We start from the raw sequence: 19,355 nt of genomic DNA on the forward strand, positions 1-19,355 counted from the left end.
GCAATGGAAAACAAGACACATTGTTTTACAATCCGTTTCCGAACTCGGTCTCTACTAACTTTGGTCTTGTGCAAAACAACAACAAATTCTTTACAGATATTTTAATTCCGCCTTTTACCTTTTCAACGTTCAACACAGCAAAATGACACACAGCAAATGCAAAATAAACATGAATTTGTTTCTTGGTGCAAAACAAAAATAAAAGTAGAACAAAAAATGATTGATAAAATTTGGGTTATCAAGCATAAGAAAGTGCTGTATATTTGTTTCAAACAATGAAAATACTGTGATTGATAAGACAGAGATAAATATCATTGTGTTTGAGTTAAAATCCTACAATAACAATAAAAAGTAAAATCACATGAACGCAAACATAAAAATAAAATGAATTTTTGATTTTTTTTCTGATTTTACAGACAGACAGACACATCAAACATTGTATATACATGTTGACATAAATAAATAAATACAAAACTTGTTCTTTAAGGACAGAGCACCAGATTTAGGAAAAAAAAACAATGAAAAAATATCATTAAATTTGATTTCAAAAACCTAGAAAAAAAGTTCACAAAACAAAAAGACAACTTTAAAGAGGAATAGAAGAAACAGAAACTTAGAGATTTTTATGAGACTTGACGCTTGTGACTAACAGGGAAACGTACGGAATGCCGAACCATGTATGACGATCGTGCGGCCAGAACCTTAAACGAGGACACTGCTCCGGGACCTCGTTTGTTGCGTAGAAGTAAGCGTAACACACACACGCCATGTAAGAAGCAAGACAAACCATGATATGCCTGTAAGGATATATATGATGATTATTTCAATCATATTGTGTATGATCTGCGTTTTTTGTTTTTATTCTTTATGGGTGAGGTCCTTGTCAAGGACCTGGGATTTAGGCCAGATTTGACCCATTACCCCAACACCCAGAAAGCCAATGTAAGTGCTTTGTGCGACCAGTGCCACGACACCGCATCGCACTCAGACGCGTATTTTTTGCACTGTTTTTTTTATGGCATGCTTTAAATTACCACACTTTTCAACTTTTTATGCCATGCTTATGAGTTACCACACTTTTCAACTTTGTGTATGATTTTTGTTTTGATATGGCTGATAATTAATGACCGCTGGGTTGGAGCAATGTCCGTTAAGTGTCTTGCCCAAGGACACATACGCCGATCAGTGTTAGTACCGTTGCCAACTTCGAACCGGGGACACTTTGGTTACGATGCAGGCGTCGGCACGGCGCCGGACAACTGCATTACATACCAGGGCTCTTATGTTTTTTATAGCAGCACATTCAACAGTTAATGTGGGCCTAAACCTTAAACTTCCTAAAATTGAGTATTTAACTTAGAAGTAAATGATTATAACTTGTTTATCCTCGCGTTATTGTTTTTAAAATTGCATACGAAATGAAACTAATCTTGTGTATTCCAAATTTATATTAAACATGCTATGTTCCAACGCTAGTAGTTAAAATGTAGGTACCAGGTACTATTGATCTATAACTATTATTACAATTATAGGCACCTTATTCATTGATGCATGTCTAGTAGGAAGAAGAAGGGACACATATTCATTAGATTTTCTTGTTCTATTTGGTAGTAAACAAAGAACATTCAAATAAATATAAAACTGTATCCTGACGACTCCCATAGACCGTTGTTAATTGTTTAAAACACGGTGTCCCGTCTTCTCCAACCCTACTATAAGTAATCTGGGTATACACAGTAACGGTTTATTGGGGATATCACACCAATTACAGGTAATTTAAGCATATGGCCTAAAGATCACCCTGGTTCAATAAAAGATATACCTGGCGCTGCGGCATAGTGGTTAGGGCGCCTGCCTGTAACCCAGAGGTAATGGGTTCAAGGCTCGACGCTGCTATCATTATGGGCGTATATGTCCTTGGGCAAGACACTTAACAACAATTGCTCCAACCCAGTGGTCACTAATGGGTTGTCCAAATTATCAGCCATACATAAAAAATGGAAAAATTCTAAAACGAAAATAATCACCTACAAAGTAATATACATGGTAATTCGTAAGCTGGCACGAGGTGTTAAACCCGTGTGATAACGAGTGAACGACTGTTGTTTCCCGCCACGGAAGGATAAAGTAAACTACATTCATGTCTACAATGGTTATTTTATTCATGAAACACTTACAATTGCTGTTCACAATAGTTACATTTCATGGACCTTAGTAAATTAGGTTAGCTTCTTAAAAAAATTTTTGGCAGCTTCTATGTAACATAGCGTGTTATATGTAGAGTACGATTTTTATTTGACGATTTTCAGTTGCTTTTGTTTTTAAACCAAATTGTTTGAAATAAAATCATAAATATGAACTGTCGTGTTTGTATCAAAACTTTTCAGTAAATTTTACGAAAAAAAGTTGACACAAGTTAATTTAAATCGACATATTGTTAAACCAGCTTACCATGCACTGTGTAGATATGGGAACTGCAGGAAATTGCACAAAAATCTATCACTGACCCAACATAGCACTGCAACGCACCACCATATAGCTGACATTGTACCGACATGTAGAACCAACGGGCACTCGCAACTGAAATGAGATAAATATGTAAAAAAAATTAAACTGGGGTATTTTTACTCCAGGGGGAAAATTCCTTGTATTTATAGGGTAAATGAGCTACCAATCAAAATCCACATCAGTTGATGGGGAGAAAAAATGTGCCAATTGTAGTACTTTACCAGACATTAAACAACTCGTTGCCAAAAAGCTAGCGCATCCGTCGCATTAAATATAACTGATGTAATTAATTGTTTTCGCTTTTTAATAAATGAGCGCCATGTTACATATTAGGGGTAAATCTGATAAGCATCTTTGTTAAACGGGTAAAGCATACAAAATAGTGCATTAAAGAATACAGCATGGAATGAACATGAAAAGGCAGTAAATGTGCTCTATGTACATTTAAAGAAGTGAGCAGACCAAGAAAATTTGAATTACGGAAGCGAAGATTTAAAAATATTTTTAAAAAGACAGGATATAGCAACAAAACAACAGTTGTTAAAACACGCTTACAGTTAAAAAACATTTTTATTTTTATTCGAAAGAAATAAGCGTAATCGCTACACCTAGCAGACAAATATACAATTTTCGTTTTCGCTGGTATTTCCTTTGGCCTTAATATGTAAATTAAAGTGAATACCCAGAAATTTGTTATACTTAAAAACATTCTACTAATTAGTCTGACCTACATAAACTAGATAAACATCGAATTAGGTCAATGTAGCAAAAAATAACAGCTGGGAGGCAGGCATAAAGAAAGAGCTTGTGTAGGATATGCTACTAGCAGCAGGGTCAATTAGTTCAAATATGATGTTCACGAATCGTGTGAGAACGATTTCGGATTACAGTTCGCAGATGGAGTTATATAGGTCAAGAATCGGGACTTGTTTTAGGCGCTTGATTCCGAACATGAGTAAACGACTACGCTATTGTGAGCACATCACTTTCAAACGCACAAGGGTGTTGGGGAAATGGACCAAATCTGGTCTAAACCCTAGGTCCTCAAGGTCCTCACCCATACAGAATAGAACTCACTTAAATCAACATAGTCTAACAAATAGGCAGCAATCCTTCAAAGTATTAGAAATGCAGACGTGACTACAGCATTCGGCAGTTTTACAAATCTTGTGGAACTAATTTCACCTCATTGCCTAATACTGCTTATTAACTAATGCAAAACTCCAGGGTAGGCTTACCACCCTGTCATGCTAGGTTTAACACGCATGTTCTAACAATAAAGCTGAAGTCATGGTTTCAATATACAATATGCAGACATAATTTTTATGGCCATTTCACCAACTTTTTTTTTCTTAGTTAATCTCACCAACAAAATTTATGTTCATATACTAATACATTTATATATGCTATACAGGATTTTTTTATATATAGTAGGGTGGGGGAAGATGGGACACCTTTAGCACGTAATACCCAAATATTTAGATCGTGTTTTAAACAATTAACAACGGTATTTGGGAGTCGGGAGGATACAGTTCTATGATTTTTTTTTATGATTTTTTTTCTTTGTTTGCTACCAAATGTGACGAGAAAATAGAATGAAAAGGTGTCCCATCTTCCCCCACCCTACTAAATGCTTTAGTAGGATATTGTGAATTTAAACACATACCTACAGGTTTAACTTTAACAGATACCGGTAAAAAAGTTTTAAACATTGTCGCCGGAAAAAATTTAAACCCCAGACTTACCTTCTCAACTCTAACACCAGCAATACAGTTCCTGGTACCCCAAACATGAACAATAGTCCGTGGTTAAGTTCTGGTTTCACAAGAGCAAGACAAGTACTCACTACAGCAACGCCAGCTATTATAGCTTGGAAATTTCGCCTACATACATTGGCATACATTATACTATTTATTAAAACCACTGCAAATTTTATTGTTTTATTTCACATTGAAAATTCAATTGTTTTAAAATTTAAAATATTGTTAAGGGGATTTAAATTGTTAAGTGTAAGTAAGCTGGACATTATTTTAAATCACTACAAATTTTGTTGTTTTACTAAATATTGTAAATTTAAAATGTATATATATAGTAGAGTGGGAGAAGATGGGACAGCTTTTTATTCTATATTCATGTCCCATTTGGTAGTAAAAAAAAAGATCAACAAATTATAAAACGGTATCCTCCAGACTCCCACAGACCGTTGTTACCTGTTTAAAATAGGATCAGGATATTTGGATAATATGCACTAAAACTGTTTCTTCCCTCACCCTACTCTATATGTAGTAATAGTATAGTAGGATGGGGAAAGATGGGACACCTTTTCGTTCTATTTTCTCGTCACATTTGGTAGCAAACAAAGAAAATTCAAATAATCATACAACTGTATCCTCCCGACTCCCAAATACCGCTGTTAATTATTTAGAACACGATCTCAATATTTGGGTATTACGTGCTAAAGGTGTCCCATCTTCCCCCACCCTACTATATTATTTTTGGATGAAATAACTTAATTCATTACCTGTCTGATCTGAGAATCGAAGGGAGATATTTGCTTGGTAGCCAAGTGGCTAATGCAGCAAGACACACCCATAGTATTGCTATTTCATCAATTAACTGGCCAACAAGGCTTAAAGTTGAGTGAAAATACACGGAGCCAGCACCTGCAAAGATAGAAAGTGTAAAATATAGTAGGGTGGGAAAGACGGGACACCTTTAGGACATAACATCCAAATATCCTGATCGTGTTTTAAACAATTAACAACCGCCTATGGGAGTCAGGAGGAAGCAGTTTTATAATTCTTTAAATTTTCTGTGTTTACTACCCAATGCGATAGAAAAATAGGATAAAAAGGTGTCCCATCTTACCCTACTTAACTATTTATGATTGTTGTAAAAGTAGGACTATAGTGTGCATATGACTACTTTTAGATAAACACACTTAAGCCCTTATAACAAAACACTTCATATGGATCTTAAAGGTAAAACTATAATGTGTATGTGACTACTTTTATATAAATTATATACATACTAAAGCACACATTTCTTTAGTAATTGCGAGAAAAAAAGGCTTTATTTTACACTATGCTACGCTTGGTACCCAAACCCCCTTCGTCCCCTTGTCATGCTAAGTTCGGAGTGCATGAATAAAGGTGTGTGAACCAAATGTGGTTCTCCTGACATATTATACAGACTAAACTCTGCAGACTTATTCATTGCAGCGTATAATCCGTATTGATTTTCTAGAAATCAATGTATATGCAACCCTAGTCGACAATTGCTAAATTGCTAAGGGTTTTGCGAACAAAATCAATAAACCGTCCGCACTTAATTGCCGATAAGACCTAAAGTTTTTCAACTTTTTGTTACGTTTATATTCGTGATGATAAAAGTTGCAAAAAAAAACTCTTTGCCGCTTGTTAAAATTAATATTTCTTTGTTGCTTGTTAAAATTAATATTTCTTTGTTGCTTGTTAAAATTAATATTTCTTTGTTGCTTGTTAAAATTAATATTTCTTTGTCGCTTGTTAAAATTAATATTTAGTCTGCCTAACAGTATAAATGTTATATTACATGCATAATTGTGATATCATTTATTCCCCAAAGACACATAGGCATCGCAACATTGAGAATTCTGATGAAAACCAGGGTAAAGAAATATATATAACTTACGTTCTAGGTTATGATTAATGTCGACGGTCGTATAAATCTTTCATGCGAAGCAGCATGCGTCCCACTTCACCTTTACGGGTGTCTAAGTTTATTCTAAACGTGCGTCTTAGTTCAGCCTTAACATGGCCGTAGATTAACTTTAAGGTGCGTTGTAGATTAAACGTCAAGTGTGTCATAGTTTTTCTTTACGTGCGTCGTAGTTTAGCCTTAACTTGCGTCGTGATTTGACCTTTTTGGTCTTTGTAGTTTGACCTTAAACGTTTGCTTTATTACATTTGCGATCAAGTAAAGGATTGTCCCGTCTACAATGAATACTTCATACGCGTGTGAACACCACAAGCACGTGAATGATATGTTTTCATTATACTTACTAAAAAATAAACACTAAGTAACAAATAACGAGGTGGCCAAACCTATTTCGCAACTTTAGCCTAGCTTTCCAGGGTGGAATAGTCACCCCGGCACCCGAGGTTTCGTCACCAATATCTAAGGAAACCATATTACTAAAAACCAAACTTGCACTGATTCATCACATTAAATGTGGCATTGTGATGTAATCCTTTATCATAACTTAGCTGCATATAAGTCCTTACCAACAAATATGAGTAGAACCCACACAAGGTTAACTGATGAGCACACTTGTCGAGAATATTGCTTGAACAGGTAGATTAGCAGGGGTGGAATGATAAAAAATATGGAATTGCTTACCTGAAAAAAAGTAGGTTTAAAACAAATGGTAATAATAACAAAATTGTATGTTTATATTTATTTTTTACAAAAGTCTGGGTCTAGTGTGCCCCAAAAACCAGACTAGTTGTGCCATTGGATACAATATAACAATATAATGCAACTTCGGTCTGATTGATAACCACACAGTTATTTGTAGGGTTTTACAATATATTGTTTTTTGGATCTTATATGTTAAGTTTATTAATGCTTTAGTGTACAAGTAGTTAACATTTATGTACGTTTGCCTTTGTCCTAAAAGTTTAAAATATGGATAATTAAGAATGCATACATTGGTAATCTAATTAAGATTTCTGTTGTTTAACCAAAAAATCCGTGGGATTTGCCATTAATTTGTAGGGTTCTATCGCATTACATACTAGCATATTTGGAAAGTGCGTGAATATTTTGACAGATTAATAATTTCATAATTAATTATGAAATTAGAACTTTCAATTTTGCAAAAAAAATTAAAAAACTTTGAGAAAATAAAACAGATAAAATACAAGTATGGATTTACAGTGTTCCAAAATTCGGCAATAATTGGTATTGTTGCGTAATTGTTCTCACACCAGTCCACTTCAGAACTGTGGGGTAAAAAGTCGCTCCAAATAGATTTTTCCATCTTATTCAATTTTCTTTGAACTAACACTGACTATTACACAAAATACAAACGCCTACAAAACATACAGGCCTTACTGTAAAATATTAAAATCAATTAGGTCAAAATTACTACAACAACCTAAAAAATGTCTGTCCACTAAGTCAAATGTCTGTCCACTAAGTCAAACCAGAGTCGTATAAACACCGAGTAGTCCAACTGCCGTCTATGTGTGTCCAAAATAGAGCAAAAGTGGTGACTTTGACAAAGGGTTTAAACGAACTTGTTAAGTTTTGTTTGTGTTTTCCTATTGTGGGAAGGTGTAAAACAGCTTCTATTTACCTTACCAAACATTTTTTAGAAAAAATGTATAAATTTAGCCGCATTAAATGACTAAAATGTCGCAAATCAACCGCTTCTAATTCTAATTTTTGACTTTTTTTGACACAGAAAACAAATAACACATGTTTTTTACATTTTTCAACCTTTAAATTTGTTTTTAAACCCAAGTTTTTCTGTAATTTACCGAAAAACATGCATTTTCCCTATACCGCTGTGTGTTATTTTGGAAACAAGATGGCGTTCAATTTACCTTTTACGTAACAATGGGTTGGACTACTCGGTATTTCTATGACTCTGAGTCAAACACGCCTAGCAGTTAGTCAGTTAAAAGGCATGCATTACGTGTTCTATGTTTTTTTTAAAAAAAAACACGATAAATGACCAATAAAAGTCCAAATTGAAAATCTAGAAATATATTTTCCGAAGATCCAACCGCAGTTTAGTAATTGGAAAAAACTAAAACATGACCTTGCGCAACTCAGTCCTTGCCCACTTGTTAAACGTGTGACGCTTCGTTCTTTGTTTAGAGAATGTGCCAAAGAATACACGCCTACTTCACACCCCTTTAACCAAAGTATATTAACTATCACAAGTAGAGACCGGGCGCTATTTTTTTGTTTCATCATTGTGGGATTTCACATAAAGGTAATTTATTGTTTTATTTCGTGCAAGCTCACGATTTAAACGGGTAACAGGCTTTAAACATTACACCTCTTAAATTTTATTTATTTCCTCGCACAGAAAATCGATAGTGCATAAGTGCACTGCATAATTCTTTAACGTCACACTGCGGCCTATTGAAATTAATTTACTGTTGCACCATAGAGAACTAATACTGTATATAAAAAAAAACTATGCGGCAAATTATAATTTTATTTACTAACCGCTAGTTGGCGGTAGTGCACTGCACAGTTGTTTACCGACAAACTGCGCCAAATTAGACTTTAATTACAGACCGCTAGACGGGGGTAGTTCACCGCATAATTTTTTTAACGTCACCCTGCGGCACGATTACGTGACAAATATATAACATATGTTTTATGTGTCATATGTATAATATCTGTGTTAACGTGTACATACGTTATCACAATTAATATATACGTTACAATTGTCAAACAATATATATTATATACACACAATGAATCATATTATCAAATGTTGGTTACGCAACAACGTCCATTGTGACAAAAATCACGAGTTATTTCATTTACTTTTCGCATCTTTTATGCCTTCTTTGGTTACGCCAATCCATTTTGCTCTCTGATCATCGTTGATATCCTCAGATTTCTCATAAGCTGCAATTGCTCTACGGTAACACTGGTAGGCATCGTTGGGTCGGGAAGTGTTTCTATAGGTGTCACCGAGACTGTTCAAACAATTTCCGTACACTGCATACTTTGCAGCTTTCTTCCCAAACACTCTTTTCATTATAGCGATCGCTTCTTTCAATGTTTTTTCGCAACCACTGGAATCACTAACCAAGCCCTCAGTGTATCCGATATAATTCAAACACCACACTTCTTGCAAACACCGATCTTCCTCACTGACGTCATCAGATCGTCGAATCGTTTCTCGCATGACACGCATCAGTGGAATCACGTGGGTTCGAACGATCGGTTTCAATTCTTTGTCACGTGATAACATTGCCTCGATAGATTTTCTGATCCCGAATGCACAATACACTATCCCGACCAAACCTGCTTTCGGTTGATTTCCATAAAACTCGGCACCGATTTGATCAAACAAAATCGATTCCATGTCTCTCCCTTCACCCCTGATAGTGTCAGCAAATGTGGCGATTTCATTCGGCGTGGTTTGGAATTTCTCTTTAAACAAATTCTTTAGTTGTTCTTTAATTCGAATCGCTTCTTGTCCCTTTTCAGCCAACATACAACATCGGTAATGGTTGACCAGGTCCTTAGATCCAATGACAGCTGGGTCGAACTGAATTCGATTTTTTGATACGCCATAAGCTTCATAATACTTTTTTTCTTGCAGCAATCGACCGTCATCTTAAAAAAAGAATTAATTATATCTACACAAATTTAACCACTGTTGCATTTTAGCGCTATATTCACGGGCACCTACATCATATAGTAGGGTGGGGGAAGACGGGACTCGGAAAAAAACTGGACCTTTTGAAACAAATTAAGTTTACGGGTTTTTAATAATAAACAAAATCAAACATTTTTACAGTATTTTTCTACAGTATTCTTACGGTCCAACAAATTGCGCAGCAATGGCGGTTACTGTTGTTAAGTATTTTAAAATTTGATGTTGAACGTATTTTACCGTATATTCCTACTCTGCAAATTAACAAATTTTAACCTGAACCAAAAATCTCTTCAATCGTTGGTTTTCGTGACGTCACTGCACCACGTGATCCTGGGAAAATTGTTTAAATTAAATGTTTAATCTAGATTATTTTTATCAACAAACCTTGTTGGTTGATTTTCATATCTTGTAATGATGACGTAGCTTGCGATACGCTTGGTTGCTCAACCGTGTGGGTCACGTGTGCTACAAATAAATGGGAACTTGCGCTTTTGAGTTCTCGTAAGGTGTATGCAGAACACCCGTGTTATAACGACTGTCGTTGCTCTGCTAATTTTGCTATGCAGGGATAAATAAGCTACGTACGTTGCAACTGATAGGCGGGCACGATGTGTATGAAACAGAACATCCTTGTTATAAAGACTGCTGTTGCTGTCCTGCTCCGCGAGTAGAAGATATGTGGTAACTCGTAGGGGCACACGAGATGTATGAAACACAACACCAGTGTTATAGGGACCTGTCATTGCCCTGTCACATTAACGTAAATAAGTGACATTCATTTTCTTGCCCGAAACAAAGTCTAGACTACACAAACCTTGTGGGTTACTACTGTCGTGTTGTAACGGTGACGTTGCGTGTGATACGTTCGGTTGCTCAACAGTGTGGGTCACATTTTCTGCAACAAGTTCATTATAAAAACAGGCACGAGGTGTATAAAACAAAACACTCGTGTTATAACGACTGTCGTTACCCCGCCACGCGAAATCTGAGTTACATAAGTGGTTACTCGTAAGCGGGCACGAATTGTGTAAAAAAAACAACCGTGTTATAACTACTGTCGTTGCCCTGTCACACGAGGGTAAATAAGATACATACGTGGTCACTCGTAAGCGGGCACGAGGTGTATAAAATGGGACACCCGTGTTATAATGGCTGTCGTTGCCCCGCCATGCGTGGATACAAATAAATGAAGATCATTCGTTTTATGAGAAATTTGTGCCTAGATGGCCCATCTTATACATGGTGCAAAATAGGCTGTATTACAGACATAAGGTATTTCACGTGGATAAACATAATATTTACGAACCTGCGTTTTCTATGTACATTCCAATATCCCTGAAAAAAGTGAGCTTTAGTGAACGATAGAACCAACCACATACAACTTACCTGTTATCATTTCTATTTAGTACAATATTTGGTGTTACACTGAAATGAAAATGAAATGGGTCTTGCTGGTTTTCCATCGCCATTATTACACGTTACTTTCACTAACACTGTAGAACTGCCTTAACTATAATTGAATATGCCGTCCCCTACAGACTAAAATGTAGAATGAAATGTTTGTTCATTAAACAGAGTAAATACAGAACTTCAAGTCGAACATTGTTTGGGGATTTTTGAAGCAAACGCACCGGCTCGAGCGTGTGTGCGCTCGCGGAAATAAAATCAGCCGGCAGGTATTTCGAGACGACTGGTTTAAAGGAACATACCAACGAAAAATTTGTGTATTGATATGCTCAAATATAACCTAAAGGTACCATCAAAGTTTGCCAAAACGATACAGCTTGTAAAAGAATCGCGATCATTGAACAGAGTAAATACAGAACTTCATGTCAAACATTGTTTGGATAGTACGGGGAATTTTTAAAGCAAACGCACCGGCTCGTGCAATCGTCTGCACGAGAGTGTATGTGCACGCGCGTGTGCGCGCTCGGTTACCGGCGCGGAAATAGAATCAGCAGGCAAGCATTTCATTTCCAGTCGACTGGTTTAAATTTCCAGTCGACTGGTTTAAAGGGATATACCATTTCCAGTCGACTGGTTTAAAGGGATATACCAACGAAACATTTGTGTATTAATAGATATACTCAAGTATAACCGTAGGTAACAATCAAAGTTTGCCAAAACGATACAGCTTCTAAAAAACAATGCATGATAAATCAGAAATAAAATTTGAATTTCCTTTAGTAGTTGAGAAACTATAAACGATCAAAGTTAAGTTATTTTTTTGAGCACGTTAGTGGTCATATAGATCCTTTTTCGTCGAACAGTTGTTCTTGTTGAGCACGTAAGTGGTCATGTAGATTCTTTTTCGTCGAACAGTTGTTCTTGTTGTTGTTCTTGTTTTTTTCGTGACTTTTTTTCGCACTTATCTCAATTCTTGATTTTAGCATTTTTCTTTATTCTCTTGATTGAAATCAAATCATAATATACATTTATAATGTTTGGACTGAATTTTCAGATTTAAAACCGCTCGATAAGCGATTAATTAACGATTACTTTACATAGCGGAAACACTGTCTGGGAATTTGGCGGGAAACGACGGCAAAGTATACTGTTTCTATTTTACATATTTTTTAATATTTAAAAACAGTAATCAGCTTTGACTCGCGTTTTATAAAATCGTGATAATACTGTCGAATAACTCTGTAACCATATTTTCCTGATTACCATTAAATAGGGGTCCGTAAAAAGAAAATTAAACAAAGTCTCGTCTGACAAAGTGTCCCATCTTCCCCACCTTACTATAATTTCTGTATTCTAGGATCACCTTGGTTAAGCGTTTAAGGATATATTTTTTTCAGAAACACAAAGTTTAGAATTTGAATATACTGAGAAATTAATATGACTGAATTGTGTGAAGGCAGGGTAATAAACGGAATATATGAATTTTAACTCATTTGGCTCTTTTCTATTTGACGCGCGCTTTGTTGCCTGTGAGAACCACAGAAATGAAAAAAATAGAACGCGCAACTGCCCAAACCGTGATACATTCTTATTTTTGTGAAGCAGCCAATTCCGTGTCCATTTCCCTTGGTCTCCATTGCAAAATATAGGCGCATGTTACTTTTAGGAGGTTTTAGCTGTTTATTTCAAAAACTACACCAACTGTTTCAGCTTAATAGGTCAGTATAGTTATTTGGTAGGTTAACGCTTACAGTTTACCACTTGCTTAAGAAATTTAATTATTTAATAAATTTAATTAAAAACCTTTAAACAAACGGTTTGTTATAAATATATATATATATATTAGAAAATAGTTGTTTTACCCTGTAGGCCTAACTATAAAAAAGTCAAAAAACGAAGAAAAGCTACATAAAACGCCCTCGATTTCATTGACTACCATAGTATAGGTGGCTGTACACAGTATCCGGCATGCGAATTCGCTTGCGAAGTCGTATGCAAACCCATTACCGGGTTCCGCATGCGGCAGCGAAATCCGGACAAAACAGACAAAACGGACGAATTCCAGATACTGTGTACAGCCACCTTAAAGGGGAACAAACCGCGAAAGAGAAAGAAAGTGTATCACCTCCTCTCCTTTACCGACATTGGAGATGCATGTTCTATTCTTTTTTATTTCTGTAGTGAGAACATATTGTCGAATAATATTGTCACATCCACACTAAAGAAGATGTTGCGGCAATAATGTTTTGCATTTTAAAATTTTATCTTATATGATAAAAACCATCCTAAATACCCATTTAAAAATTGCATATGTGATAATTCAGAAGCCGACACGAGATGTGTTAAAAAGAAAACTCGTGTTATAGCGACTGCTGTTACGTTAGGATACATAAGATATAACTTTTTGTCGCGTCCTCTGGTTATGTTATAATTTCCAGTCTATTGTCTACCTTTCCAGCTTTTTGTCTTTTTAAGTCTGTTTTGACCAAGGCTGTTAATACTGTTCCCAGGAACAGCGTAGCTGACATGAATATAACAGTTGGTGTAGAGCCATGTAATCGATGTATCTCTTCTGCGCATAAGGTCAAAACAATCCCAATTGAATTGGCGGAAACGTTTAGTAAACCGGCCGACGTCGCTTCGGATTCTGGATAAGTTATTTCGGCAGCAAGTTCAAAACCTATGGGCAAGTATCCCGCCATAAAGAAGCCGAGAAGACCAATAGTTATGTAGTCCAGCCAGAGCAACGCCAGGTGCAAAGTGCATGCAAATATGATCATAAACGCTAAAGAGCAGACATACACTCCCAGCGTTGTTGGTTTATAAAGCTTCGTTTTATCCAAGAAGATGCCACATAACACAGAACCTCCTAATCCAGTTACCACCATTGTTAAACCGATCTGCCCTATTTCTTGTCCTGCTGCTTCATGCATTTCCCCAATAATCATATTAAGTAAACTACCAAGGGCGTAGTATATCCCTGTAATAATGCCGTAACAAAAAAACGTGATCAAAAAGGGCATGTTTCGAATTAGAACTCTGAGAGAGCGTTTGTAGTTACTAAACGTGTCCGATGTGCTGGACAGTTTTGTATTTATTACCAACCATCGTGCTCGACTTGGCGGCAGGGGTGGTCCGTCCTTCATAAAGGCAAATATTAGCAATGCAGCTAGACAACAAGCGGACGCTGAAGATATAAAGAGAATGCGGAGTCCTGCGCCTATTTCGTCCAAGTTACCATTAGGAACAATAAGAGGAGAAAGAAGAAACCCGAGAGCCACACCTAGTTGATTTCCAAAGACTCCAATAGATGTGGCTGTCGATACTTCGTTTGGACCGAAGTAAACGGAGGCAATTTTTGGTGGCATTTCAAGTAAAAATCCTTGGGAAATAGCGGAGATTGTTTGGCCTATAGAAGATCGGTTTATTAGAGTTGCTTGGTTATGAACATGCGAAAACATGTAATTAATATTAACTGCCGGATGTTTTCTTGCTCGGCACACATGTTATATATATATATCTCATGACCAAGGTGATCCTAGAATACAGATACTATAGCGGCCATTTTCGATACCTTCTACTGGTGCCACCAACCTAAAGACCCCAGCGGTACCGATTCTAAAATCAAAAATTTAAAATTCGAAAAAATATTAATTATGAATATTAATATTCGTCATAAAAACATATTTATAGAATTTTCTCCTGATCCAGCTTCGAATATGTTATAGCGCCAAGTGATACCTAAAATATGAAACATTATTTTCTTTAAAAAAGTGCGGGGATAGATGTTAAATATAAAAAAGTATGATCATAACTTGAATCATATAAATATTATATTTTTAATTTTTTTCGCGAAAATATAACTTACGCATACATCTATGTAGGTCACTAGCATGTTATCCCCATCGAAAAAATAATTAATTTCAACTTTTTTTTATAACTGAATATTAATATTCGTCATAAAAACATATTTATAGATTTTTCTCCCGATCCAGCTTTGAATATGTTATAGCGCTACGTAATACCTAAAAAATGAAACATCATTTTCTTCAAAAAAGTGCAGGGAAGGGTTCAGAATACAAACAAGTATTGTCATAACTTGAATCATATAAATATTAAATTTTCGATTTTTTTCGCGAAAGTATAACTTACGCATACATCTATGTAGGTCACTAGCATGTTATCCCCATCGAAAAAATAATTAATTTAATTTTTTTTTTAAATTTGAATATTAATATTCGTCATAAAAACATATTTATAGAATTTTCTCCCGATCCAGCTTCGAATATGTTATAGCGCTACGTAATACCTAAAAAATGAAACATCATTTTCTTAAAAAAAGTGCGGGGAAGGGTTCAGAATACAAACAAGTATGAGGGTCATAACCCGAATCATACAAGTATTAAATTTTAAAATATTTCGGCGAAAATATAACTTACGCATACATCTATGTAGGTCACTCACATGTTATCCCCATCGAAATAAAAATTAATTTCAATTTTTTTTTATAACTGAATATTAATATTCGTCATAAAAATATATTTATAGAATTTTCTCCCGATCCAGCTTCGAATATGTTATAGCGCTACGTAATACCTAAAAAATGAAACATCATTTTCTTCAAAAAAGTGCGGGGAAGGGTTCAGAATACAAACAAGTATTGTCATAACTTGAATCATTAAATATTCAATTTTCGATTTTTTTCGCGAAAATATAACTTACGCATACATCTATGTAGGTCACTAGCATGTTATCTCCATCGAAAAAATAATTAATTTAATTTTTTTTTAAATTTGAATATTAATATTCGTCATAAAAATATATTTATGGAATTTTCTCCCGATCCAGCTTTGACTATGTTATAGCGCCACGAAATACCTAAAAAATGAAGTATCGTTTTCTTCAAAAAAGTGCCGGGATGGATGTTAAATATTGTGGAGAGTATTAATTACTCGAATTTCGTGTTTATATATTTTATTTGCACGAACGCAAAAATAGTACATATTAATCCACATAAATGTTTTTATAACAAAATTATAACAGTAAATATAAGAACATTGATATACCTAGTGAGGCTAAAAGTATCGGCGTTAAATGGTTTTGTATCAATTGCTCTAACTAATTTGTTTACTACCTATGATAACTATGTGTTTTCAGTTATATTCTACAGGAATCCGACGATGATCAACGAACAGACAACGAGGAGATCACTAAATGTTTGGTCACTATTCCTCACTTTTTACTCTTCTATTAATTCTGCATCGTATCAGTTTGCAGAATAGTAGAAGAGTAAAGTGTTTAGATTACAACTGCACAAAACTCCTCTCTGGTGGACCTTGCCAACAACGTTAAAACTCTATAAATGCCAAAGATGAACACATTCGCAAATTAAATAACGGAGGTGCAAAGATTATCATAAAATGGGCGAATACGACCTTGCACCTCTCAGGCGTTTCTATAACAAACAGGTTTATCTTCCTTTCCGTTAGACATTCATTATTGTCTGCGACAATTCGATCGAGTCTATCAATTAATCTTAGAAGCTTCAAGAACAAACAATTTTTTGTATTAATTAAAACAAATAAATTAAAATTCTTGATATATAGGTACGTAAGTACGGACAGGATAACCGTAAATAACCCGAAATTCGAGTAATTAATACTCTCCACAATATTTAACATCCATCCCCGCACTTTTTTGAAGAAAACAATATTTCATTTTTTTAGGTATTACGTAGCGCTATAACATATTCGAAGCTGGATCGGGAGAAAATTCTATAAATATATTTTTATGACGAATATTAATTTTCAGTTATAAAAAAAAGTTGAAATTAATTTTTATTTCGATGGGGATAACATGTGAGTGACCTACATAGATGTATGCGTAAGTTATATTTTCGCCGAAATATTTTAAAATTTAATACTTGTATGATTCGGGTTATGACCCTCATACTTGTTTGTATTCTGAACCCTTCCCCGCACTTTTTTTAAGAAAGTGATGTTTCATTTTTTAGGTATTACGTAGCGCTATAACATATTCGAAGCTGGATCGGGAGAAAATTCTATAAATATGTTTTTATGACGAATATTAATATTCAGTTATAAAAAAAAGTTAAAATTAATTATTTTTTCGATGGGGATAACATGCTAGTGACCTACATAGATGTATGCATAAGTTATATTTTCGCAAAAAAAATCAAAAATATAATATTTATATGATTCAAGTTATGATCATACTTTTTTATAATTAACATCTATCCCCGCACTTTTTTAAAGAAAATAATGTTTCATATTTTAGATATCGCTTGGCGCTATAACATATTCGAAGCTGTTTCGGGAGAAAATTCTATAAATATGTTTTTATGACGAATATTAATATTTATAATTAATATTTTTTTGAATTTTAAATTTTTCATTTTAGAATCGGTACCGCTGGGGTCTAGTTAGTACAGTGTCCAAATTTTAGGTTGGTGGCACCAGTAGAAGGTATCGAAAATGGCCGCTAGAATATCTGTATTCTAGGATCACCTTGGTTATCTCATGCTCACTATCAAGTTACAACATATGGGTAATTTTTTATACACCAGATACACATGGTATATCCATACACTCCGTAATCACCATCGAGTTATACCAAGAGTGCTGCCTTCATATACATCAGACACACATGGTGTATTCATAGATCTCATACTCACTATCAAGTTATAACATGAATGTCTTCTTATACATCAGATACAAACGAATACACCTCATGCTCAGTGCTAAGTTATAATATTAATGCCTTTACATACCAGATACACATGGTCTATTCATACAGAAAACCTCCTTCCAAATAGCAATACAATGTAATCTAAAACAAAAACTTACCTACAAACGAAACAGCAAACAGATTCGGGCTCACGCTGCCAATTTTGATCGTCGCCCCCACCGCATTAAGAATCGCTCCTAGTAGCAAAGTCTTACGCATTCCCCACTTATCCAGAATCCAAGTTGCAACGAACATGGAGGGTATGTATGCCAGCATGTAGACCATCGATGTCCAAACCACTGCTAAAGTACTTGTACCTTTGTAATACTTCAGAATAATATCGGAAATAATGGCGTATTCGATCCATTGGAATGAGTTCGACATCGAATAGAAACAGAATACTGCTAAAACCAGAAACCTTCTTTTATAAAGTCGGATATTTGGTTTTACATTAGATTCGGGGTCCTCATTGTCTTGATTTGTATTAATAATACCTTCTAATGTTGGTTGATTACTAGGCTTGACGTCTTCAATATCAGGTGTCTGACGTTGTATGTTCCGACCTGATGTCTCAGCCATATTTCTATAATTAGAAACCCTCAAGTTTAGAAATATTGCTACCATCGTACAATGTGCATATAATATAAGCAGCTAGCATAATTTGTCACACTTTGTCACACTCGAATTACGTCCAGGCGTCATCCACATTAACGCATATCCTCTATATTTGATGGTAACGTTAGCAATTGATTAAACGTTTGTAAACAACGGCTTTTGTTTTCTATAACACGGTTGTAGGCTATATCCCCCCAGGCGTTTTCCCATCGGCGATTTCCCCCCGGCTAACCCCCTTACCCTTTACCCCCATTAACACGATGGTCAGGGAGGAATAGTCATGGGGGGGAATAGCCGGGGGGAAACAGCCGGGGGGAAATAGTCGGGAAGAAATAACAGGGGAAGAGCCGGGAGGAAATAGCAAGGGGGAAAGAGCCGGGGGGGGGAAATAGTCATTGGGGGGAATTAGCCGTGGGGAAATAGTCGTTGGGGGGAATTAGCCGGGGGGAAATAGTCATTGGGGGGAATTAGCCGAAGGGAAATAGTCGTGGGGGGGAATTAGCCGGGGGGAAATAGTCATTGGAGGGAAATAGCCGGAGGGGGGAATTAGCCGGACGGGAAATAGCCGGTTACGCTATAATACACACACTTTTATTCAAGTAGAATATAAGGTGACATCAGCACAAACACCTTTCTAAAAACTGACGACACACAATAAACTGCTCTAGTCCAGTACCATCAC

The 19,355-nt window shown here is 35.6% G+C and overlaps 3 protein-coding genes across 4 annotated transcripts; all 3 read right to left on the bottom strand.

The window, feature by feature from the left end:
- Positions 1–86: 86 nt before the first annotated feature.
- Positions 87–7,634, bottom strand: LOC149726409 (alkaline ceramidase 2-like). Of its 2 annotated transcripts, XM_089890710.1 has the most exons (6): positions 7,427–7,631; positions 6,774–6,888; positions 5,030–5,171; positions 4,254–4,391; positions 2,452–2,580; positions 87–797 (listed from the first exon to the last, which is right to left on the bottom strand). In XM_089890710.1, the coding sequence occupies exons 1-6, from the start codon at positions 7,529–7,531 to the stop codon at positions 614–616; spliced, it is 813 nt and encodes a 270-aa protein (XP_089746836.1). In that variant the 5' UTR covers positions 7,532–7,631; the 3' UTR covers positions 87–613. The 2 variants fall into 2 exon arrangements, with proteins under 2 accessions (XP_089746836.1, XP_089746837.1); XM_089890711.1 differs by lacking the exon at positions 4,254–4,391 and having other exon boundaries at positions 7,427–7,634.
- Positions 7,635–8,702: 1,068 nt separating this feature from the next.
- LOC149726410 (uncharacterized) lies at positions 8,703–11,486 on the bottom strand. Its single transcript, XM_089890709.1, has 6 exons — positions 11,291–11,486; positions 11,211–11,239; positions 10,719–10,799; positions 10,289–10,369; positions 10,178–10,234; positions 8,703–9,861 (listed from the first exon to the last, which is right to left on the bottom strand). The coding sequence occupies exons 1-6, from the start codon at positions 11,371–11,373 to the stop codon at positions 9,053–9,055; spliced, it is 1,140 nt and encodes a 379-aa protein (XP_089746835.1). The 5' UTR covers positions 11,374–11,486; the 3' UTR covers positions 8,703–9,052.
- Positions 11,487–11,620: 134 nt separating this feature from the next.
- On the bottom strand, positions 11,621–19,233 carry LOC149726411 (choline/ethanolamine transporter flvcr2a-like). Its single transcript, XM_089890708.1, has 2 exons — positions 18,178–19,233; positions 11,621–14,720 (listed from the first exon to the last, which is right to left on the bottom strand). Exons 1-2 carry the CDS (start codon positions 18,680–18,682, stop codon positions 13,732–13,734), a joined length of 1,494 nt encoding a protein of 497 aa, XP_089746834.1. The 5' UTR covers positions 18,683–19,233; the 3' UTR covers positions 11,621–13,731.
- Positions 19,234–19,355: the final 122 nt, after the last annotated feature.

The sequence above is a fragment of the Ciona robusta genome, chromosome 12 (genome assembly GCF_009617815.1).
Source record: "Ciona robusta chromosome 12, ASM961781v2".
In the NCBI taxonomy this organism is placed as follows: domain Eukaryota; kingdom Metazoa; phylum Chordata; class Ascidiacea; order Phlebobranchia; family Cionidae; genus Ciona; species Ciona robusta.

Bases quoted from the DNA above. Each gene is read 5' to 3' on its own strand.
- LOC149726409 (XM_089890710.1), bottom strand. From the start codon at position 7,531: ATGGAAAAATCTATTTGGAGCGACTTTTTACCCCACAGTTCTGAAGTG. The intron at 2,581-4,253 runs GTAAGTCTGGGG...ATCTCATTTCAG, and splicing joins CTGGTGTTAGAGTTGAGAAG to TTGCGAGTGCCCGTTGGTTC. The intron at 798-2,451 runs GTAAGCTGGTTT...ATATCCTTACAG, and splicing joins CCATATCTACACAGTGCATG to GCATATCATGGTTTGTCTTG.
- LOC149726410 (XM_089890709.1), bottom strand. From the start codon at position 11,373: ATGGCGATGGAAAACCAGCAAGACCCATTTCATTTTCATTTCAGTGTA. The intron at 11,240-11,290 runs GTAAGTTGTATG...CACTTTTTTCAG, and splicing joins CTAAATAGAAATGATAACAG to GGATATTGGAATGTACATAG. The intron at 10,235-10,288 runs GTTTGTTGATAA...CAATTTTCCCAG, and splicing joins TATGAAAATCAACCAACAAG to GATCACGTGGTGCAGTGACG.
- LOC149726411 (XM_089890708.1), bottom strand. From the start codon at position 18,682: ATGGTAGCAATATTTCTAAACTTGAGGGTTTCTAATTATAGAAATATG. The intron at 14,721-18,177 runs GTAAGTTTTTGT...GATCTTCTATAG, and splicing joins GTTTGCTGTTTCGTTTGTAG to GCCAAACAATCTCCGCTATT.